The 21,918-nt window shown below is 35.3% G+C and overlaps 3 protein-coding genes across 6 annotated transcripts; 2 read left to right on the top strand and 1 right to left on the bottom strand.

The window, feature by feature from the left end:
• Positions 1-2,731: 2,731 nt before the first annotated feature.
• LOC122313153 (transcription factor TGA7-like) lies at positions 2,732-9,600 on the top strand. Of its 2 annotated transcripts, none has more exons than XM_043127907.1 (10): positions 2,732-3,086; positions 3,245-3,315; positions 5,756-5,917; positions 6,012-6,080; positions 6,365-6,424; positions 6,511-6,588; positions 6,701-6,764; positions 7,264-7,535; positions 8,211-8,438; positions 9,194-9,600. In XM_043127907.1, exons 3-10 carry the CDS (start codon positions 5,759-5,761, stop codon positions 9,344-9,346), a joined length of 1,083 nt encoding a protein of 360 aa, XP_042983841.1. In that variant the 5' UTR covers positions 2,732-3,086; positions 3,245-3,315; positions 5,756-5,758; the 3' UTR covers positions 9,347-9,600. The 2 variants fall into 2 exon arrangements, with proteins under 2 accessions (XP_042983841.1, XP_042983842.1); XM_043127908.1 differs by having other exon boundaries at positions 2,733-3,086; positions 6,030-6,080.
• A 1,183-nt stretch (positions 9,601-10,783) lies between these two features.
• Positions 10,784-14,482, top strand: LOC122313155 (pre-mRNA-splicing factor cwf23-like). Its single transcript, XM_043127912.1, has 5 exons — positions 10,784-11,191; positions 11,926-12,000; positions 12,200-12,339; positions 13,536-13,673; positions 14,104-14,482. Exons 1-5 carry the CDS (start codon positions 10,933-10,935, stop codon positions 14,311-14,313), a joined length of 822 nt encoding a protein of 273 aa, XP_042983846.1. The 5' UTR covers positions 10,784-10,932; the 3' UTR covers positions 14,314-14,482.
• Positions 14,483-14,647: 165 nt separating this feature from the next.
• LOC122313154 (phosphopantothenate--cysteine ligase 2-like) lies at positions 14,648-19,805 on the bottom strand. 3 transcript variants are annotated; one of them, XM_043127910.1, is made up of 11 exons: positions 19,525-19,804; positions 18,892-19,049; positions 18,665-18,788; positions 18,522-18,566; positions 18,346-18,431; positions 18,060-18,112; positions 17,860-17,919; positions 17,069-17,170; positions 16,223-16,342; positions 15,172-15,419; positions 14,648-14,959 (listed from the first exon to the last, which is right to left on the bottom strand). In XM_043127910.1, exons 2-10 carry the CDS (start codon positions 19,037-19,039, stop codon positions 15,180-15,182), a joined length of 978 nt encoding a protein of 325 aa, XP_042983844.1. In that variant the 5' UTR covers positions 19,040-19,049; positions 19,525-19,804; the 3' UTR covers positions 14,648-14,959; positions 15,172-15,179. The 3 variants fall into 3 exon arrangements, with proteins under 3 accessions (XP_042983844.1, XP_042983845.1, XP_042983843.1); XM_043127911.1 differs by having other exon boundaries at positions 14,648-15,419; positions 19,474-19,805; XM_043127909.1 differs by having other exon boundaries at positions 14,648-15,419.
• Between the last annotated feature and the right edge of the window lie 2,113 nt (positions 19,806-21,918).

Genomic DNA, 21,918 nt, shown 5'->3' on the forward strand with positions numbered 1-21,918 from the left:
TCCCAACTCAATGCCTTTTTCTTTACCATTTTCATTTAAATGAGATCTCATGCATGCTTGAGATTTGTTTGGCACTTGGCGAGCAATTAAGGATCACTTGGGACTCCTGAAGTGGTGAGAAGTGGGAACTTGGGGGAGTTAAAAGTGGCGGCCATTAGCTTATCAGAGAGCAAAAGGCAAAAGAAGACATATATCTTCCACCCATGACCACTAAAAGCAAAAGCCAAACCTAATTTAGGTGGCTTGTTTTCTTACGGCAAGGCAGATGTAGATATAGATATTCCACTCATGCACACACACACATGCACGCATGCGGCATGAAGTCTTAAACCCATTTTCTCAATTTTACTCACTTTTTACTTTAGGAAAATTATTTGTGCAGATCTAAAACGTACACGTCTTATACAATATGCCCTTTTAAAACAAAGTACTAGAAAACATTACTGATCTTTGAGTCTTTGCTTAACAATGATTAATTTCATGAACTCAAGATGTCATGTACAATTAGCTAGGTATATTTCATCACTAGCTACTACTGATTTTAAATACAAATTACCTTCTCGATCATAATTAAGATTGTAAATAGATATATTTAATTTATTTGAAAAGTCATTTGTAATCAATTTGGCAAAACTCAATATCTGTTTCGTTTGTTACGTTGTTCGTGAATATAAAATTATAATTGATTATTAACGATATAATTTTTATAAAACTATATTCAACTCATATAAATTTCAATAACTTAACTTTGTAGTTGTTATAATTTAAAGTATTGTTTTTGACATTGTAATGAGAATATTTTTGAAGTACCCATCTCATGCTGAATTGTTTCAATGTATCAATTTAACATGATTCAGACTGATTCTAACCAGTTTTCTACCAATTAAAAAATGTATTTATTTTTAATTTTTCTAACAACTAAGTTTTTTAATTTATTTTTTAAAAATATGATAAAATTAAACATATATTAACTTTTTTTTATCATTGTATTTAATAAGAATCACATAAAAATCAACAAAAAAAATATGTAATTATTTATTTACTTTAATTAAATAAAAATATTAGGAGACGAACGAGTATTTTGTATTAAATTTGTGGTTGTACATAAATTAATATTACATTTTTAATATAGTTACTGATTTTTATCTTCTTTGTACATGAGCAAAAATAAATTTTGGAAGCTCAAAAATCCTACGTAATTATATATTAAGTAATTAATTAGATGAAGAAGTTGTTATTGACATTGAAGTTTTCGAATATTCGCAGCATTATATATATATATATATATATATATATATTAATTAATTTGCTTAAAAAGATCAAGAAATAAAAACTACTTTGAATTTAGAATTATTTACCTACCTAGTTACATAAAGTGGGACACTGATGATGAACATCATTCCCATTCATTATTATATTATATGCTTGGGATCTTTACTTTGCATGCATGAGTGAGTGCAAAAATTACCTCTGCATCATCGTCCAAGTGGGGCATACTTAACCTGACAACACCGATATTCCATTAACTCTCCCACCAATCAAGACCATCCACGTCCTAGTTATACTTTACAATAAATAATATTATATATATATATATAGACTAATGTTACGACCCGTAAATATCGACACGTAAACATTTTATAAAAAGATTAATCATACCAAGAAAAATTGAGTAATTTTTCACACTTTTTTACAATAAGGTCCACTTTTTTTAATAAAAGACTTATAGTACAAGGCATGATATCATTATATATATATATATATATATATATATTTGGAATTGTCACAATCGTACTAATTTCTTAGTTCCGAATATTATAGGCATAATATCAGTAGAATCAGAAACTTCAAATCTTTAAGATATATGTGCTTGCCCTTTTCTTCTTCATGTGGCGATACGATTGCATGCACCACCTAGAAGTTGTCGAAGATCATGTCTTTTTTTATTCTACAAGCTATTCATATATTTTCTACCATAATTCCCAATGTGAATTTAGATGCATTGAATTTAATAAAAATTATTTTTCATATCGTCAAATTAGTCAATTCTATAATTTATCTTCACATATTGCAATATGATCTCGAGAAATATGGGTTCAACAATTCATTCATCACTATTTTTCTTTGCTTTGGATCGTGCTGATATTCTCAATTTAAGACATTAATTATTTTTAATTTTTATAAATTCTTATTCTAAATATTTTATTATTTTTAATCATTTTCACATATTTTTCGGGAGTTTGGTTTTGGTATTTTTTTATCGTCACTGAAGATTATCAATAAAATTAATATTTCGTCATTTTTCTTAAAAAGAAAAAATTAATATTGTACTGTAGACACCAATCACTCATATCTTATTTATTTCAAAATGGATGTTTGACTAGGAAAAGAAAATTTTTAAGGTATAGTTTGAAAAATAAGATGAGATGAAATATTTTAGATGAAAGTTAAATAAAATATTATTAAAATAATTTTTTTTAATATTATTATTATTATTATTTTAATATTATAAAAGTTAATTTATTTTTTATATTTTATATAAAAATTTAAAATAATAATAATAAAATGAGATTATAACGTTTCTCAATCGACGCAAATCATAGCATGGTTGAAATAGGGGCCCTTCCATCGATTAATGATGTCATCGAAGGTTGTCATGCGTGACATTATGGTGGGCGCACGTTAAGGGAGGTGTGCGAAGGTTAACTGATATTCAATCATTTACTTTCTCTCTCTTTGTGTGGGGACTTTCGCTGAGTTCTTCTGCTTTCAAGTGGGAACACATAGACCTGAGCGACGTTAACGGTTGACTGTGGCGTTCAAATACTGAACCATTAGTTTTTCCATTCTTTTTGTTTCTTATAAATATTTGTTATCCATATTTTATGTTTTGTCCTTGTGCAGATAGTTCATTCTGTTCGGTTTCTTTAATCTGTAGTCCTTATGTGTGTAGCTTTTGGTTCTTGTTTGTTTCCGGGGGAAAAAACGATATTAAATTCGCTGAAGCTGAGCTTAAATACAGTTTGACGTTCGAAATTAGGGCTTCCTGAGCTGGGTTTGGAGCTTTCCACTTTAATCAAAACTAGGTCTGTTTCTTCGTTGTGTTGTGTACCGACCATTCAGCTTTTGCTCTGTTTTCTTTTCCCCTCCTCTCCTGACACTGAAACTGGGCCTTTCAAAAGAAAAATACGTTTTTTCCTCGGTAGAATTGTGGCTAATTTGAAAAGTTTGTTTTTCTGGTCAGTTTTTGGTGAAGAGCACGTGGATTTTGGCGCCATTTTGCTGCAAAAGGTTAACTGGAGAATGTTGTGAAGGGTAAGCACGCTTTGATGACTTGTTCTTGTGAATCGTATCTGAATAGTGTAAATGTTTCAGTTTTTTTTTTTTTTTCTTGGATTATATAGTGGAGGCTGTGCCAATTGAGCTACTCTTTTGCTTTGCAATTTACAGATTTGTAAGAATAGTCTGTCTTGTTCACATGTGTATATGTGTGCGCGCCCGCACACTAAATCTACTTTCCTGGGCCTGATTGAAATCAGAAGCTAACAAATCTTTCTCGTGCATTTTGCTCTATGTTTAGAATCTAGAATAGTATCGAATTGGCTATGAACCAACAACTAGGACGTAGTTACTAAATTCAGTCCAATGGTTTGACACAGAGGACGAGCTTCAGTCCCGCATTGGAGAACAATTCTGGTTTGCTGTGGGCGCCTTTGTGCATTTATTTATCGAAAGGAGGCACTTTTTTCGAAATTTAGCAAATGATTGTTAGGAAGTTTGATTTATGTGAGATCAATATATGTTTTTGCATTTATTGGATATTCTATTGGAGGAAACTTTTGTGTTAGATTGTTAGGAAGTTTGTGTGGGAAGATAGGAAAAAGTTAATCTAAAAAGCTTAGCCAAGTATCATTAGTGTTGGGCTTATTTTGAATCTGATTTATTAAAGATATTGATCTCCATTTCCCATTTTCGGGATTCATGTTGAGGCGAGACAGTGGAGGCTTAGGAAGCTTTAATAGGATTTCCATAGGTTGGCGTTGGAGAAGAAAAGCAGGGTCTGGTAACTAGCCTTGACTGTTACCAACTATAGGATGTATTGATAGGTGATATGGTTTCTAGGAACAGAGATGTAATCAAAGAATGGATTTAAATCTCCAGGCACAAAAAGCTTCAGCTTTCAATCATTTAAATTTTAATCATGTATGGAGGGCACCTAATGAGAAGTACTAACCCATAATTACTGCCAAGATGGGAGAACCACTGTTTCCTTTGGAAAATAATCAGTGAACTCTTGCATCTATTCCGCTGCAGAATATGTATGATGTGGATTATTATATCCACATAAGAGCTGCTTTGCTTCCCGCTACCTGTATTGGACTATTAATATTGTTAATGCTTGCCACCGCTTATTTTGCACATACTTTAAGCAGGTATATCTAAGAACCTTATGTAACTTGTGAGGGAATCACCAGATTTGATGGATTTTTGGGGTTTATTAAAAGGTACTAATTATATTAAATTGGCTTCTACGGTTCAGGGAGATCTTACAGCTATTTGAACTGAGGCAAATGCACAAGCATGACAAAGATTTACTCCCTCTGTGCCACATTAGATGAAAATATTCAAATACAAAACATTATCATGAAAATATTCAAATCCAAAACATTATCCACTTAACTTCAAATCCCCTACGGGTTTGCTCAAGTGGTAAAGGCCTTGGGCTTGGGGGTATGCTCTCCCTAGATCTAAGGTTCAAATCCCCTTGGATGCAAACAATTTTTAGGGGCCATCGGACTGGGGAATTTTCTCCTTGAATTACCCGAGGTGCACTTGCGGGAAACTCATTGCTAAGGGCTTGTGCACTCTAGGATTAGTCGAGACGCTGTTCCTAGACACTTGGTGACCAAAAAAAAAAAAAAAACCACTTAACTTCACTCAGTACCCCTTAAAATTGAAACCGCTTTTACAAATTTGATGTTCTCCAATTTTGATCCGTATTTCTTAGCCTATATTAGGGATATTTTAAAGAATGAAAAAAGAGATACTTCACCATTATCATGCTAGATGCTGAAATGCATGAAGTAAAACTGTAAATGCAAGGTTAGGTTCTGGTATAGGGTATTGTGGGCGGATCATCTTCTGTACATCTTTCTGTTGTGAGCATTATTTTTTCTAATGATTGTGATAGGTATGGACCTTTGGGATTCATCCTCAATTCTTTAATTGTGGCTTCCTGAGATAAGGAAATTTACAATCTAAAAGCAACAATGATCTATATCAGTGGATGCTTTAGGCTCTCCACTTCTGGTTTCAATTTTGTCATAAACTTTCCATGTCTTGACAGTAAAAATCTTAAAAGTTCAAATGTTTCTGTTGCTTATCAATGTCTCATGAGTTGTGAAAATAACAAACTTGTAATTTCATTTACAAGTCTCCTGGTGACTCAGTAGGCAATTTAATAAAATTGCCTGCAGACACTCACTCATTATGTGGTCTCTTCAACATGGCTGGGTATATCGCTTACACTTTTATGCTTTGTGTTTCAATGAGATGATTTCGATCAGAAATACTGCCTAGTTATCCATGTATGGCCAAACTCTTGAATCATCATTTATGATCTGGAAAATACTGACAGACAACTGTAACAAATATTCTTATCACTCATTTCATTAGTTAGAAATGATGTTGGCAGCTGCAGGAGAGTTGATAAAAGTTTTCATACTTCTTTTTGTCTTTTCCTTGTTAATCAAAGGTTATGAGCTCCGCATCAATTCAACCTTTCACCTCAAGAAGGATGGGCATATATAATCCATTTCAACAGGTTAGCATGTGGGGAGACACCTTCAAAGGTGATAGTAGCCCAAATACAGGTGTTTCAACAGTTCTACAGGTGGATGCTGGAATGGACAACAAGGTGAAGAAACATGAAACTGAAACTCCTTGTTTTTTGATGTAGAGTTCTTTTATCTGTTACTGAACTTTTAACGATTTCTAAAATAATCTGGTAGTCTGAAATTATTTCTCAGGAATCAACGGGACCTTCCAGAAATGATGAAGGAGACAATTCTGCTGATAAGGTGAAGAAATTGTACCGTTTGTTCTCTCTCTCTCTCTCCACACCCAGATTTTATAGTTAGTAAACCATATATCTGCCTATATTCTTACTTATCAAGCAAACTCAACAATATTATCATCAAGTTAGGAGAGCATTGTTACTACCCTTGATTATGATTCAATTACTTGGTGTTCACTTTGACAAGGGCACTTGTGGGTACCTCAGTATCACAGTATCACCTTGTGATGTTGAGCAATTAATATCTTATTTAAGTAGAAAAATGTAAATGTACATATCTATGTACAGGTAAAGAGACGCCTGGCACAAAATCGTGAAGCAGCTCGTAAAAGTCGTTTGCGGAAAAAGGTGAAAAAAATGCATTTGTGTGGTAACTTCATAGTTGGGACTTAGACAGCACTATAGGTTCCAAATTTTAATTATTTTTTCCATAGGCCTATGTGCAACAGTTAGAAACAAGTCGTTTGAAGTTGGCACAACTGGAGCAGGAACTTGAGAAAGCTAGGAAGCAGGTTAGGTGAAGCCCACCAGTTTTGGTTTTTCCCTGTCATCTAATATCTCTGCTGATTGATCGGGAGTTGAAATTCAGTATTTATCTAATTGTCACCAAATGCCTGATTGTAGGGTATGTACGTAGAAAGTGCACTAGATGCTGGTCATGTAGGATTTTCTGGAAATGTAAACTCAGGTTTGTGATTCCAACTACTGGTAATTACCTTTATATGATATGTATTAGATTTGCCCTATCTTATAAGTCCTGTTATTTTTTACTGTTTCATGTCATTTTGTTGTATTTATTTCTTATGCATTTTCAAAATCTAAATTCTGTGGAAAAATAATTTTTTGATTATGAGTTAGTATGCATTGTACTAGTAGTACTTTAGCTCGAGAGTTTCAAGCAGTGATCTCAAAGTCGAGTTTATATAACAATAATAGTAACTTGATAGCAATTTATACTAATGTACCTAATGTAGAACTCTCTTTGTGATTCTGAATGTATTAAGTGAAATAAATAAAGAAATGTATATATGTTTTTATTTAAGGACATAACCTACGAAAAAAACAAACATAACATTTGAACTTTGACATGCCTGTGATATGTTCTTTTTATTACTTTTTAGTTAACTTTTCTTGACCTTTTTTTTATTTGTTGTCCCTGAAAATAGTCTCAACTGTGGATCTTGCAGGCGTTGCTGCATTTGAAATGGAATATGCACACTGGGTTGAAGAGCAAAATAGACAGATTTGTGAACTGAGAAGTGCATTGCAAGCTCATATTACTGAAATAGAACTTCGTATGCTTGTAGAGAGTGGCTTGAACCATTATCATAGTCTTTTTCGTATGAAAGCAGATGCTGCAAAGGCTGATGTATTTTATTTGATGTCCGGTGTGTGGAGAACATCTACAGAACGCTTTTTCCTTTGGATTGGAGGATTCCGCCCATCAGAGCTTATCAACGTAATAAGTAGTTCATTTAATATCAGTGCTTGATGGATGCTACGTGTTACTGTTTAAACAAATCACTCCTTCATCCACCTTTGTTTTAACGTTTCTGATTGACTCTATTTACAAACCATTATCTGTATTATCACTGTGGTGGCTTAATGTCCAAACCTGTGCTAGGACTGCATGTATCAACAATCTAACATAACCCAGCATATTATGGGAAAGGGTTAAAAAACTCATGCAGCACACCGACATCTAGCATTTTGAGAAGAAGTTTGCTAGGAAAAGTTGTCATATTCTTCAACATCTAGCATATTATGGGAAAGGGCCTACTGTCCAGTGCTGTTGAATGATAATTAGTAAGAGTAAGATGGTGCAGAAAAGCATCGCATTTTGGGCATTATGGATGTTGGTAGTGCCTTATAATTTTTACAACATCAAATAGCAGGACATGCCACTTTACTTTGTATCTTCATGAGTTGTGCATAGATTTTTTGTATATATACTGTTTAGTTTAGTTTTTTTTTTTTTTCCCTGTCAAGTCTTTTTAACAAGTGTTTAGTTGTGTTATCATTGACTATTTGATGTTCCAGAATATTCATTAGCCAAGTAAAAACAGTTTGATATTATGCTGAATTGCTTCACCACATGTGATATGATTGCATCACATTGATTATTTTTTGGCAGATCATCAGGCCACAACTTGAGCCCATGACTGATCAACAAGTTCTGAGTGTATGCAACCTCCGACAGTCATCTCAGCAAGCAGAAGACGCCCTCTCACAAGGAATGGAAAAACTCCAGCAGAGTCTGTCCCAGAGCATAGGATTTGAATCAGTAATTGCAGGTAATTATGGGTCACAGATGGCTGCCGCAATGGAGAAGTTGGAAGCACTAGAGGGATTTGTGAACCAGGTAATATTAAAGATGGCAGTGCTGAATAATTTTAGTTTACCTCAGAAATTTGAATTGCATATAGCACAGCTAACTCACCATGTCGAGAAAGCTTCCGTAAATTCAAGCTTGGCTTCTTGAAGATGTAAGACACTATTGGGTCTTTAAATGAATACAGAACTGCCAGACCTTTGGGCTCTTAGAGACTAAGACCACAATTGGACGTTGAGATCCCGATTCATCTCATCTCATCTCATTTCAACATCTAAAAACCACTAAAACACACACACTTTAGTTTCAAATCTTCAATTTTTTTCATCTAATCATTACAACTTTATCAAACTTTCCCAAACAAAACATATAAAACAGTTTAACCTTTTCAAATTCCAAAACAAATATTATATTCTAACAATATTTTAACTTTATAATATTCTTATTCAATTTGTTCTCTCTGCTTTCTCAAAACCCCATAAAACATCTTAATTCAAACCATTTCAATACTATTCATAGATTTCTCATTTCAAATCTCCAAAGGAGGCCTAAGCTACTCTATGTATTCATCCACCAATAATGTTAAACTATAGCTCAATTATGTCTAATCATTTGGGGAAAACAAAACCTGTGTAGAGAATCTAACCATGATGAAACAGATATTCAAGGTTTAGGATCAAGGTTTCTGTATCTAGAGTTTCTGTAATGATTACTATTTCTATATGTGCAGTAACCTTTTGAATTGAATTACTGACCTTTTCACTCGTCACCCTTCCTCAAAACAGGCAGATCATCTTCGGCAACAAACTCTGCAGCATATGTCTCGCATCCTAACGACCCACCAAACAGCTCGAGGCTTGCTCGCCTTGGGGGAGTACTTTCATCGTCTTCGTGCTCTCAGTTCACTTTGGGCTGCTCGTCCTCGTGAACCTGCATAGTGTGGATAGCACCTCTAGAATCACCTAAATTAGGTAACACTACATATAGGTTGTTGTTGCCACCCTCAGCTGCAAAGGGAATGAATATCGCACTTTCTGTTTCAAAACAGTTTCTATAATTTGATAGGGTGTAAATATAATTTTCAAGGTTGTGTATCTAGTAGAATTTAGGAAATCCGAGTTTCCCTACAATGCATGATGTTAGCTATAATGTGAGTATTGAATAAAACGAAAAACAAGAAGAGTTGTGAGCATGCTAGTCATTCAGCAAACATAGAAAAGAAACTGTTGAACTAACAATTTTAACAATTTTATGTTGTTAGTATCATCTATACTCAATTAAATCAAGAGCTCTTCAAAAAGGTAGGAGAAATTCTCCTGGACTTTAGCAAACAAAATTGTATAGAAACAGCTTAAAGTAGCAACAACTTGGTTTCCAACAGAAATAAGTATTTCTTTTAAGACAGCAATCACTTTCCTTTGCTCATTCCTGCAACTCTCAAAATCTTATTTCATTCCAAATAGAAAACAGAGGTAGTGTCAATCTTCCTTCGGAAGAATATTACACTGATCATGGAGCCTGCATCATATTCTCTGATTTGACTAACTAAAGAAGAGATGATTATAATGCTTGCAAATGAGTCTTCATAAAAGTGGAGAATTATGTTACAACTGATGTAATAGGTTTTCACATCAGTAATATGTTTCGTGTGTTAATAAATTGAGAATGGCAAATAGATTTTTTTCTGTTTGTCTTAGTAGAACATGGAATAGACATATACTATCAACACTCTATCATAAGCGCACAAGATATACTAAAAAGAGTAGTCCGATCCCTAGAAGGTTCAAATCTGTCTTAACCGAATCACGCCAGCATTGCCACTACATCAGTTCGATTTCTACTCTTGCCTGTACTTAATGCACCTTGGGCTGATAACTCTTACTCACAAGAAAGTCTTATCAACCCCTCCGAATCTGGAACATTCTCCAATTCTTTCTCCGTTCTTAATATCTCAGTAACCCATTGCGGAATGAATTCACCATTTCTGGCTCAAACAGCAACCACCATAAGTATTCTGAAAAGAGCAATAAATCGGATCAAAACGAGAGAGAAAGAGAGAGAGGACTACATGCAAGCATTAGAAACACCGAAACGAGGTGTGAAGAAATCCAAGAGTCAATTCTTTTAAGATGAAGAAGATCCATCCCAATATGTAAACCAATCCTTTGTTGGGAGCTCTGCTCTGTTATTGTGGTGGGATGAGGAAATGGGCAAAACGGTAATATTGCGGCGTATCCCCAACTGTCATTACAAAGGAATCCAAACCGTCCACCAAAAAAAATAAAAAATAAACATTTCAGAAGAACAAGACGACAAAAAAGTCCTAAAATAGCACGAGTCTGCAGCCTGCGCGTGTGTGTGTGTCTATTTGTATCAGTTCCTGAACGTCGTCAACATTGATGCTAAATAACTACCAGTCTGTAGTAAACAAACTGTCCAAAACGAAACCCTAATTTATTATATTCCGGGTGGGTTCTCAATCTCTCGTTTTACTTAGATATCTGAGCTCAAGACTGTGAGAAACATGACCAATCTCAGAACAATCTGTCGGCCCCACACTGTAGTCTTCTCCTTCTTCTTAAGTTGCAGACAGCGAGCTCGAGCTAGGGTCTCGTTTCGAAATCCTAATCACAAGCCTCGATTCTCGTCTCCGCCGTCGTTCTCTCCTTGGTTCGAGTCCTTGGGTTCAAATGGGACTGAGCCCTGGTTTCGTCTAAGCCAGAGGAGGACCCTGGTTAGGGCTTCGAATTGGACCGATCAGAACTCTCCGTACGAAACTCTGGGTAATTAATTATCTTGTCTTTTGCTTACCCTATTAAAAAGAAAATCTTTTTTTTTTTTTTTTTTTTTTTGTTTTTTTAAGTTGTTTAAAGATTCTGTTGATGAAATTATACAGACAACGGCGCTTTATTTATATACTCAGTGAGCTTCGTTGGATATCAGATAACAATAATAATTAATGCCCATATATTTAAATGGCAGATATAATATACGTATTTGATACTGATTTGAATCCATATTTATGAATATATACACATAGCCCCACCCTATCAAGATGGCGGGTTCTTTTCAAAGATGTGATAAGGTTTTTATCTGAAAGAGGACAAGAAAAGTGAAATCTTAATGCACTGATTGTTCTTCCTTCCGTTCATTATAGAGAAATGGAGTTTGAAGGAATAGTCTGTTACTCTTTTATAAGTTTCCTGATCGTGATCATAGGTGATGACATCTTTTATGGATTTGATATTATATATCTGCATGTATCAGTTGCTGAAATTCGGATGTCTTATTATATCATTAGATTTTGAATAATTGATGACAAGGATGGAAACTAAGTTCCATCCGTTTAAGAAGTATAGCTGTATAGGTTCAACATATGATGAAAACTTTGTGAATGTGCTCTTTAATATGAGTTCACCTGCTGTTAGGTAATATTTACACCTTTTGGCTTGTCTGTTCTATTATTATGTTTATGAGTGGTTGACAAATTCTACCTGAATTTTATTTTATAATACAGAGTTAGAAAGAGATGCTGATGAAGAACAGATAAAGTTCGCTTACAGGCGCTTGGCCAAATTTTATCATCCAGATGGTTTGTCCTTTGTAATGATTTCACTTATTCGGAAGTTCCATATGCATTATATCTGGTTTTCTTTTGTCATTGTATTATAGATGTAGCATGATTGTTCTTTGAAGCTTAGTTCCTGTTAGCTGTTGTGTATTGGTGTTTGCTTAAAAGCTGGCCCCCAGTCTTGGGCACTGTATTGATCCAGTTATCTTCCTGTTTCAAGTCTATGACGGTAGAGGGACTCTTGAGGAGGGGGAAACGGCTGAGGCTAGATTTATTAAGATTCAAGCTGCTTATGAGTTGCTCATAGATGATGAGAAGCGGAGGAAATATGATATGGATAACCAAGTCAATCCAATGAAGGTAAGATTTGCAATTTCTATTTTTCGGTATTATAGGAATAATGTGTAATAGTGTGTGTGTGTGTATAGCTTGCTTTTTCTAGAATTTTTTTTATAAATACTTGTCATAATTTTTAAACTGTTATATTGAGTTTAATTATTTTATATACTCGGGTGATTGTCTTTCTTATGAATCTTATGTTGCTACTTCCATCCCTTGCAAAAGTGCTATCTTATAATTAGTTTAGCATAATACTACTTCCCAGCTTGTATGGAATATAGTAACTGGAGACACTCGCAACTATTGCATCAATTACTATAAAGAAAGAAATGGTACAGGAGGATCTCTCCACAATAACTTTTGTGAAAGAAACAGTACCAGAGGAGTTATGCACCATTACTTAACAAAGAGAATGGGTCAAACCAATGACTTATGAATTGTATATTTTCTAGTTTCACGGTAAAGCCAGCTGGAGCATGCATATAGATCCAATACAGCTTTTGTATCATGAGTCCCTCGTTGTGGTACTGTTAACTAATATGACTCGTACATTTTACTTCCCTTTTGAAAACAAATATCCACAAGCTGCTCTCTTTTTGTTTGTTTTTTTTTTTTTCTTTTGGTAAGAATGATCAGTACATTAGTAAACTCTTTGATTATTATTATTTTGCAGTTTTGTCACACATAATACACAATTAGTCTAACTTATTCAGCCTTTGCTTTGGTTTCGAAAAATTTCATTAAGATTCTTTTAAGCTTTTGTTTGCATTCTGTGCTTGAAGTATTAGGAAACAGGTGAGTTCAAAGGTATTTAGTTTCTTAACAGTACACATACATGCAAATATATATGCATATATTTGTAACTTTTTCCTATAATGCTTCAGAAAATTCTTGTAAGGTAACGATTAAGGATTTTAAGCTCTCGGTTGAAATATTGACTTAGATTCTTTGGAATATTTGTCCTATAAACCATGTAAATACATTGTCGAATTTTTCTTTTTGGTGCTAAAACATAATGAGTTTAAGTTTAACTTGAACCGTTCTTGTTCAATGCTATGCTTCAATTCGGTGCTCCACTAAGCTTGCAAAATATTGTGAATTTCGAGTCTTCAAATGGACTTTGTCTTTCATTCAAAAAAAAAAAAAAAATTGATTATTCAGTCTGTCATTGAATTCAGATGCTTCAGTAATGGTTTTCCATTTCACTCTTATATCAGGCATCTCAAGCATGGATGGAGTGGCTTATGAAAAAGAGAAGAGCTTTTGATCAGCGGGGTGATATGGCCATTCAAGCTTGGGCTGAGCAGCAGCAGCATGAGTTGAATCTTCGTGTTCGCCGTCTTTCTCATACAAAGGTATTCAATTGAACTATATCAATATGTCCAGAAAGTGTTTAAATCGAGGCTTCATATTTACCTTCTCACAGCTCATTTGCCTAGGTCTTTGTTCTTGTTCTCTCTCTCTCTCTCTCTGGATAAATTTATGGCAATTCAACATAACGAAATGTATCCACAAGTGGATAGAAACTAGAATTCGGACGAAATTTTTTAATAAATCTTTTTACATGGTGCAACATTAAAATTTTTTGGTGGATGCTGAAAATAAAGTTATGGGCATCATATGGCACCATATTAGTTTGGCAACATCCCAAAATAATAATCATTAGTGATTCTCGGTTGAAATAGTAGCTTTAGCTTTAATGGATCCATCTTTTCACTAACTGAACCATTTGATTCCTGGTCACATTTTACTGCATTTATTTTAAAAATTATACCATAACTACAGGTTGATCCTGAAGAACAGAGGAGAATCCTGGCTAAGGAAAAAAAGGCATCCGAGGAGTATTTATCCAACACCCTTAGGCGTCATACACTTGTCTTGAAGAAAAGGGATTTGATGCGAAAGAAAGCAGACGAAGAGAAGAAAAAGGCTTTCAGTCGGCTATTAGCTGCAGAAGGTATTGAGCTCGACACAGATGATGATGAGACACCATAGACAATTTCTTCCCTCACTGTCAGATGTCCCACATCTTACTACAGCATACGTTCTGGAACATACGTTGGCTATACATATATTTATTGTGCAAAGAGAGAGAGAGAAAAAAAGTTGTATATATTTTTCCTTTCATGGTTGAAAAGAAATGAATGAGATTGCCATTTACAAATGGACCTGCTCCTTTTTTTTGTCTTTTTTCCTTTTTGAACTTATGGTCGCGTACATGTGCACGACATGGTGACCATAGGATAACTACTTGTGATGTTCCATTGAAGCAGCATCAATGGATCAAAATATTTTCATTTCATGTAATCACGTCTTTGACACAATCTAATAAAGAGGATTAACACCATCATCTATAACCATTGAAAGTTTATTCATTGTTTCCAGACGATGAGCAGATTACAATTTTCGCCTCATCTCACCCCGTAACAGGTTTATCCAAAATTATTTTGCTTGAAGAGCAAAATAAGCTTTGCTCGTCTTGCTCCAAAAAAAAAAAAAAAGCATGTATACCAGATAAACCAAACAATAATGTTAAAACCTACACTAACGCAAAGAAACGAAATCTTAGCTGACACGGAGAAGATCCACCATGATACAAAACAAGCTTTGCCAGTAGGGACCCAAGTCTTGCCCCGGTGAACTGATATATATCAAAATTTTCAGATGAAAATTTTGAGTTTTAAGATTAAATATTAAAATATTATATTTTAATATTATTATTATTTTGGAATTTGAGAAAGTTAAGAAAAAGTTAAATTGTTTATTATATTTTGTATAGGGATTTGAAAAGGTTGTAATTATGAGATGAGAATTTTATGTTTGATATGAAAATTTCTAATGGCCAAACAGTACCTTAGAGATCATAGGTTAGGATTCTCAAGATAAGCTGAATGTCTCTCCACGATAAGTCTTATCAGGGAATTCTCCACATCATTGCCAACCTGAGTCTTGTCTCGGTGAACTGATACTTTGTCATTAGTTGTAACAACTACAACCTCCTCTTTGCGGCTCAAAAGCTCATTCGCCACAACCATATGCATCTTGTACTTTTTAAGAGCCATATCAGCCTTCTCTAAAAGAATTTTTGTATCTGTCTCTAGCTGTAAAGTCAGGCAGGAAAACTCTTCAGTCCCACATACTAAAGCCTGATTAATTGACAGGCACTTCTTAATTCGGCATGAAAAATAATTAAGTGAAGTTATAAAAGGACGGGATTTGGAATTGTAATGTTTCATGCACTCATAATCTGTTGGGAGAAGAGAGATAGGAGGGCCTCCACTTTCTTCGAGATAATGAAAGACCATACTATCCAGTCTGTATTCGGATACCATTTCCCTTTTCTTCTTTTTTTTTAAATCATTAAAGATTTCCCATTCTTAGACTTATAGCCAATAAAAGTTAGGAAGATGGGAATATGGAGATAAGATTTCTGCCCAGGGAAAGTCATGAACAGACCGATGTAAGACCCTCATAGATGACCCAGCCACAATCTTTATGTTAAAAAAAAAAAGAGTACTGCTCCATACAGTCACTTTTGTGTACTCTCTGTATATTTTTTTAATACGCAACCAATCACATCAATAGAGTACGCAAAAGAGTACGTAAAAATGACTGTATATAGAATTTTTGTAAAAGAAATGATATTTTACTTGCAAATCCTTTATATAGGGGGAAGATGGAAACATGGAGATATGATTTTTGCCCAAGGAAAGCCCTGGACGATGTAAGACCCCCATAGATAGTTGATGTTAATAAAAAAAATTCCCTCCCTCCCTCCCTCTGGGAGACTGGGAGTCATCATTGTAGAGGCTGCTATACTCATTGGCAAATGCTTTGTGGTATGGCCAAATATATTAATAGTCTTCTAAGTACAAATAACCTGTGGTAGCAAGATATATCTAACCTTGAAAGATATGCAGAAGGCCATGGGGGCCCAGTCCTTCCTCAGTACCAAAAGCATCTTTGGCACTTGAACTAGTCGCATGTCCAAAGGGCCAGATGCTGACTGTATCTTGTGCTCTGCCTGCATAATTAAACCACGCCTTGGGTAAAGAAAAGTAGGCATAAATGTGATGTAATATAGGAACATCTTAATATTTCCATGAAGAGCAGTCTAAACTTGGCAGGGCATTTATCATTCCTTAGAATAGGAAACCTCTGTTCAAGCAAATGAAACAGGACCCACAGGGCTAAGTTAAATAAATATGAGTTAAGTTCCTTGGCTACAGTTGAGAATTCAAAAGCAACTTTCTTGTGTTCTTGTATTTATTTATTTATTTTTCATAGGTTGTGTTCTTATATTTATGTCATTAGTTCTGTAAACAAGATGCTAATTTGAGAGGAATCTGTAGTCTACAGAGCCCATTTTCAAACATGTAGCTTATCATCAAAAGCTGGTCAATTTACGCCAAGTCAGACCAACGCGTAAGAAAGGACTGATTTTCAATCTGTTTATTCGTGATAGCAATGGGAGAGTCCCAGAAACAATCCAACGCTCTGCCTTAGCCAATATAAAATAGATAACTTGAAGTCCAACAACTAATCATTCTTCAATGTTTTTTTATTCCAGTTTTTTTTTTTTACAAAAGAAAATTTGTAACAGAGAAGGAGAATAACCATATGGGATGATTAAATAACAGAAAAGACATGATAACTGTGCTCTACACATGAACTAAAATTGTTTTGAAGGGCTTATAAAATCTATTTTTAAATAAATATAAAACGCAGCCAGGAGGACAGAAAACATTACCATGCTGGTCCAAGGAACATAGAAGTCAGAAACTGCAGCAGCAAGATAAAACATTGCAGGTGCTCCAAGACTCCTCATTGAAATGGCTATCATTTGCAGCATCTGTTCATAATACAAAAACAATAGTCAAATCCATATGAGAATGACAATTATGTCCAAAACCAGCATAACATTTGTAGCATGAAATACAGCAGAAACAAGTTTATAGGGTGCAGAATTATCTTGAATCAATATAAACGAGATATTTTCATGTAGGCGCTTTGACAAAAAATTTACAACCAAGCGAAACTGTGAAGTCACACCGGGGAAAGAGTAACCATTTACAAGGACCTGTTTGCATCCTGAGGCACTCAATATGATCACCAAATGCAATGCAGTGCTAAAAGAATAAAAATATATAAAGAAATAAACCCTCAACTGTTCATATTGGGCTTTTTCTCCTAGATCAAGTAACAGTTATAATTGAACACCGACCAATGGAAAGCAACTCGGGCAAACATAAAAATTCCTGAATATTTAAATAAAACCTATTCTACACTTGGGCAACTTATAGCATTTACTGTATTGCATCTTGGATGCAAAGATTTTTTACTTGACCCGCAGAACCAAATACAACTCTCCCAAAAGGCAACTTATGAGGTAACTGCTGTGTGTGGAGGTGGGGAGAGAGGGAATGAAGCTGATTTCCATGATGAACACAAAGCATAATCCCAAGTATTGAAACAAAATAAAGAAAAAGAATGAAAAATATACATATCGATGAAAATAAAAAATGATCAACTGAGACTAACCTGAAGATACTCAAATATGGTGGTAAAGGGAAGTTTTAACAGAAGGCCTTCTGCTACTGCCTGCAACAATGAAACAAAGTGGTCCCCTGTTATGTTTGGCCAATCTTCTGCCTTTGCATTATAACCAAAAAAGCCAAGAAAATCAAAATTTGCAGAGACAGAGGAGAGAATATGCACAGATAAATATCAATAGTCCATACTGCATGATGCTCAGTGATGGCCCTCTTCACAGCTTCAGAATCTGACTGGCGCACTGAAGTATAAAACGAAATTCGTAAGGAGAAAATTCACACCAAAAAAAATGTCACTATACAATTAGCCCTACAAAGTAGCTTACAAAAATCCAGTTTTTTTAACCACTTGTGGGAAACCTATTATCATAGGCTGTAAGATTGATGTGGCTAGAGTGAGGGTGGAGGAAAGTTGATATCTCAATATATCTTTCTCAGTTAATAATGAGGCCTAAAGAGTAAAGAAACTACAAACCTCGAATATTTCGCTCGTCAGTGACTTCAAAACATTCAAGTAACGGATCCTCAGGAAGAGATCTGCAGTGTGGCTGGCAGGTTCCCCTGCATAATGGATACAAGATCCACCATATTTAAAAAAATATTAAAATTGTTCTGTTTCTACAAGACAATCATGTTAGGACGAGCATTCACCTGCGATATAAAAAGATAACTGCATATCCGGCCTCAATAAAATACCTGCGAGATAATCAGCACGTCAATATTGTTAACATTGCATCAAAGTAAATGAACTGGAGAAAAAGAGCTCATGTTTGATAAGGTGGAAAGTGGCTAACTCCGTGGATGCTGCTCCTCTGTGGCCCGAGCTGAAGTTATCAATGTAGCGAACACACCGTCGCTCCAAAGGAACCGTGGTACCTCCAGATGTCACGCACACAACCCTCCTAGCACTTCCGTTTCCTGATTTCATAGCAACGCACATCAAATTTACCCCGTTCAATATCTGAGGCACCATTTCGAAAGTAGGCAGCAAAAATTGCTGATTAGATAGAGTGAGTCTTGCCTGAGGGCAACGAATTCCTCCCGATAAACTCCTCCAGTTTTTCACTAATGTCGTCGCCGTTTTTAAGTGGAGGAGCGGATTCGAAGAATGACTTGATTTCTGCATCCAGTGTTTCTTGGGGAACTTCCAGTCCATCTGTTACATCCATTGCAAAATGCCTACAGGAATTTTCAGGTCAAACCAGAAGAAAGACGAGCAATAAAATAAATAAATAATAAAAACCCGCAATCCGATTTCACTCGCAGTCTCGCACAAACACATGGGGTCATAAACGGTTTACGATAAACATGTTAAGTTCAGCGTCATATAAAAGCTATCCTCGGACTCAAAACTCAAAAGAAACTTCACAAACACTGAAGAATGGAAGAAATTGAAAACCAATTTCAATTAGGCACTAAAATTATCGACCCAGAGCAAGGAAAGCTAAAATTTTGAATAAGACCCGTTAATATCTGAAAAATCTTTTAACCCCACAAAAGCATAAGCAAGCAGATATCATGATTTAAATTACAGAAAGAAGCCGCAAAGAAAACCCTAGCCTTTCCAGACCACCATGTTCCCTACGGAAGTCGGAGTTATTACCTTCAAACAAATAATAGAAAAGGCTTAATCAAATCAAAGAAAGAAACGTACTGCTGTATTGCAAAGTCCGATGGTTGGTGTGGTACGCTGAGATCTGAGCCTGTTTATATAGACAAAGCCGAATGCGACCTTAATAGCCGTCAACGCCCGCCACTCTCAACCAGGACGACAGCTCGGAGATATATCACGTGATTTGACACCACTCGGCCACTCGTGTATAGATACACCGTGGAAGTCTCTTTTTCTCGGGAAACTCCGTTTTGACGGCGGGAACTAAGCTCCCACGAGTGCGCGATCGATAATACTGTGCAAGTGAGCATGCCGAGCTTTTTTGCACGGTGATAGCATTTTATATCAAAAAAAATTTAGTTATAAATATAGCTGCCTATTAATATATATATTAATATAACGTGATTAATTTAAAAATTAAATTTTATTAAAAATAATATTAATTTAAATTTTAAATATAAAATAATTAATATTAAAATATAAATTAATACGCGATCTTATTTATATATAATAAAATTCTTAATACAATACAAGAACAACTAAATGGTCCAAGATGATTAGTCGGTCGTCTTTCGTAACGATAGTTTATAGTTAGTGCAATCTAAACATTTGTCACTATTCTTTTTTTTTTTTTTTTAAGAAGGAGATTGTATCCAAGTTTATTAATTATCTTTATTGGTGACAAAAGAAAATCGTAATTACAACATGACATTTAAATATACAAATAAGCTACCTATTGTTTGTCACTAAGGATGGTGGTTCGATAATTCTTAGATCGATTTTAAGTGGTGATTCAATATTTTTTAAATTATTTTTAAGTACTTACAGCAAGTTCTAAATTCGAAACTGAATATGAATCCATCTTAAACAACCGGCACTTCAGGATTCATTAAATTCTATAGTGGGAGTTGGGATTTAAGTTACAGCCCAAATCCAACTTAAGGGAGCATCTATGGTTGATCGGCTTCCCCCCTCCCTATTGTCTAGTTTTCAATTCTTACTAGAGTTAGGGTCTAAAGTACTATGACTTAAATAGGAATATTTGCGGCTTTCTACTGTCTAAGTCCCTATTGTTTAGTTCGTGAGCATGGTACTGCTACTATGGTTTCGTCTAGGTAGGAGAACCACCCCCGATTACTGTCTTAAAAGTAACATATTGCTTTAAATCATCCCACATCTGATGCATTTCCTGATAAGGTAGGGGAAAATAAACTAACTTCCAATAAAATAAAGCACATGCGTGCTCTCAAAAATAAGAGAAGCTAGACTCGTTGAAGATTAGATCTAGCTTCCAAGTATCTTAAAAAGGATGAAATAAGAAGGAACAAAAGGCAACTTAAATCTAATGCATTGAATGCTTGGGGAAGCAAATGGATTTGGGTGAATTTTCTTAAGAGTTTCCATATGGGGACATGTGGTGGCAAGCGCTGGTGGGTAAGGCGGTGGGTGGTTCGTTGGTGAGTCAATGGATAAGCAAAGTAGTGGTTAGCAAAGTGCATGGCGAATGTGAAAGGGCGAAAGGGTGATAGGTTTATGATGTTTTAAATGGAGGAAATAATGGCACGTGAGGTCCAAGTGTGTAAGAGACATGCGTGTCTCACGTGCTCGTTACTTGGGGATAGGGCTAGAGTCGTTGGAACATGGACGCACGAGCAATGGATAAAACTGATGTGTGGTTGTTGGCATGGTTTAAACTTTATTTTTTTTTTTTGAAAAGAAGAATCTATATTCATATTCATCTTAAAGCATTGAAGCTTGGATACAAGAAGGGATTCCTCCCATTACAATGCTCTCCTCAGAGAGTTTGAGTGCATCCTTGGCTAATAAATGTGCTATAGTATTAATGTTCCTTGGTATAAACTGCACAGACCAGTCCTTCATCGAGCTAAGCTTGTTTTTTATGTCTTCTATGATCATCCCACCTGAATTCCATTTGACTTCTGCACAGTTTATTTCTTCTACCACTGCTTTAGCATCCCCCTCTAGAATGATTTTATCTATGAGTAGTTGTTGACACAAGGAAATTGCTTTTAGAGCCCCTAATGCCTCTGCCAAACCCGGGTCTGGAGAAAACACCCTTTGATGCCTGAGAGTAGCTACAACCTTTCCATTCCAGTCTCTAATGATCACCCCTATACTGATTCTGCTCTTGACCCTATCCATTGCTGCATCCCAATTTGCCTTTAGGTATTGATCAGGAGGGTCAGACCAGTGGGACTGATGTAAAGGAGTGACCATCCTTTTGCCCCCTAATGATTGGTTTGCTTCCTTAAAATCCTCCACTCTCTGATTTGCAGCCTTCACTAGTTCATTCGGGTCCATGAACTTGTTTTCAAACACAAAACTGTTCCTCCTTCTCCAAATCATATGAGCTGTTGCAGCAAAAACAGCAGTCTTGTGTTCATCTAGAGCAGCAAACAGATCTGTACATAACTC

The sequence above is a fragment of the Carya illinoinensis genome, chromosome 6, assembly GCF_018687715.1.
Source record: "Carya illinoinensis cultivar Pawnee chromosome 6, C.illinoinensisPawnee_v1, whole genome shotgun sequence".
Lineage (NCBI taxonomy): Eukaryota > Viridiplantae > Streptophyta > Magnoliopsida > Fagales > Juglandaceae > Carya > Carya illinoinensis.

Excerpts from the sequence above, each read along its gene's own strand:
- LOC122313153 (XM_043127907.1), top strand. The coding sequence starts at position 5,759 with ATGAGCTCCGCATCAATTCAACCTTTCACCTCAAGAAGGATGGGCATA. Across the intron at positions 5,918-6,011 it reads ATGCTGGAATGGACAACAAG|TCTGAAATTATTTCTCAGGA; the intron begins GTGAAGAAACAT and ends ATAATCTGGTAG. Across the intron at positions 7,536-8,210 it reads GCCCATCAGAGCTTATCAAC|ATCATCAGGCCACAACTTGA; the intron begins GTAATAAGTAGT and ends ATTTTTTGGCAG.
- LOC122313155 (XM_043127912.1), top strand. The coding sequence starts at position 10,933 with ATGACCAATCTCAGAACAATCTGTCGGCCCCACACTGTAGTCTTCTCC. Across the intron at positions 11,192-11,925 it reads CTCTCCGTACGAAACTCTGG|AGTTAGAAAGAGATGCTGAT; the intron begins GTAATTAATTAT and ends TTTATAATACAG. Across the intron at positions 12,340-13,535 it reads ACCAAGTCAATCCAATGAAG|GCATCTCAAGCATGGATGGA; the intron begins GTAAGATTTGCA and ends CTCTTATATCAG.
- LOC122313154 (XM_043127911.1), bottom strand. The coding sequence starts at position 19,039 with ATGGATGTAACAGATGGACTGGAAGTTCCCCAAGAAACACTGGATGCA. Across the intron at positions 18,789-18,891 it reads GAGGAATTCGTTGCCCTCAG|GAAACGGAAGTGCTAGGAGG; the intron begins GCAAGACTCACT and ends CTATGAAATCAG. Across the intron at positions 15,420-16,222 it reads CCTTCTGCATATCTTTCAAG|CTAGAGACAGATACAAAAAT; the intron begins GTTAGATATATC and ends CTGACTTTACAG.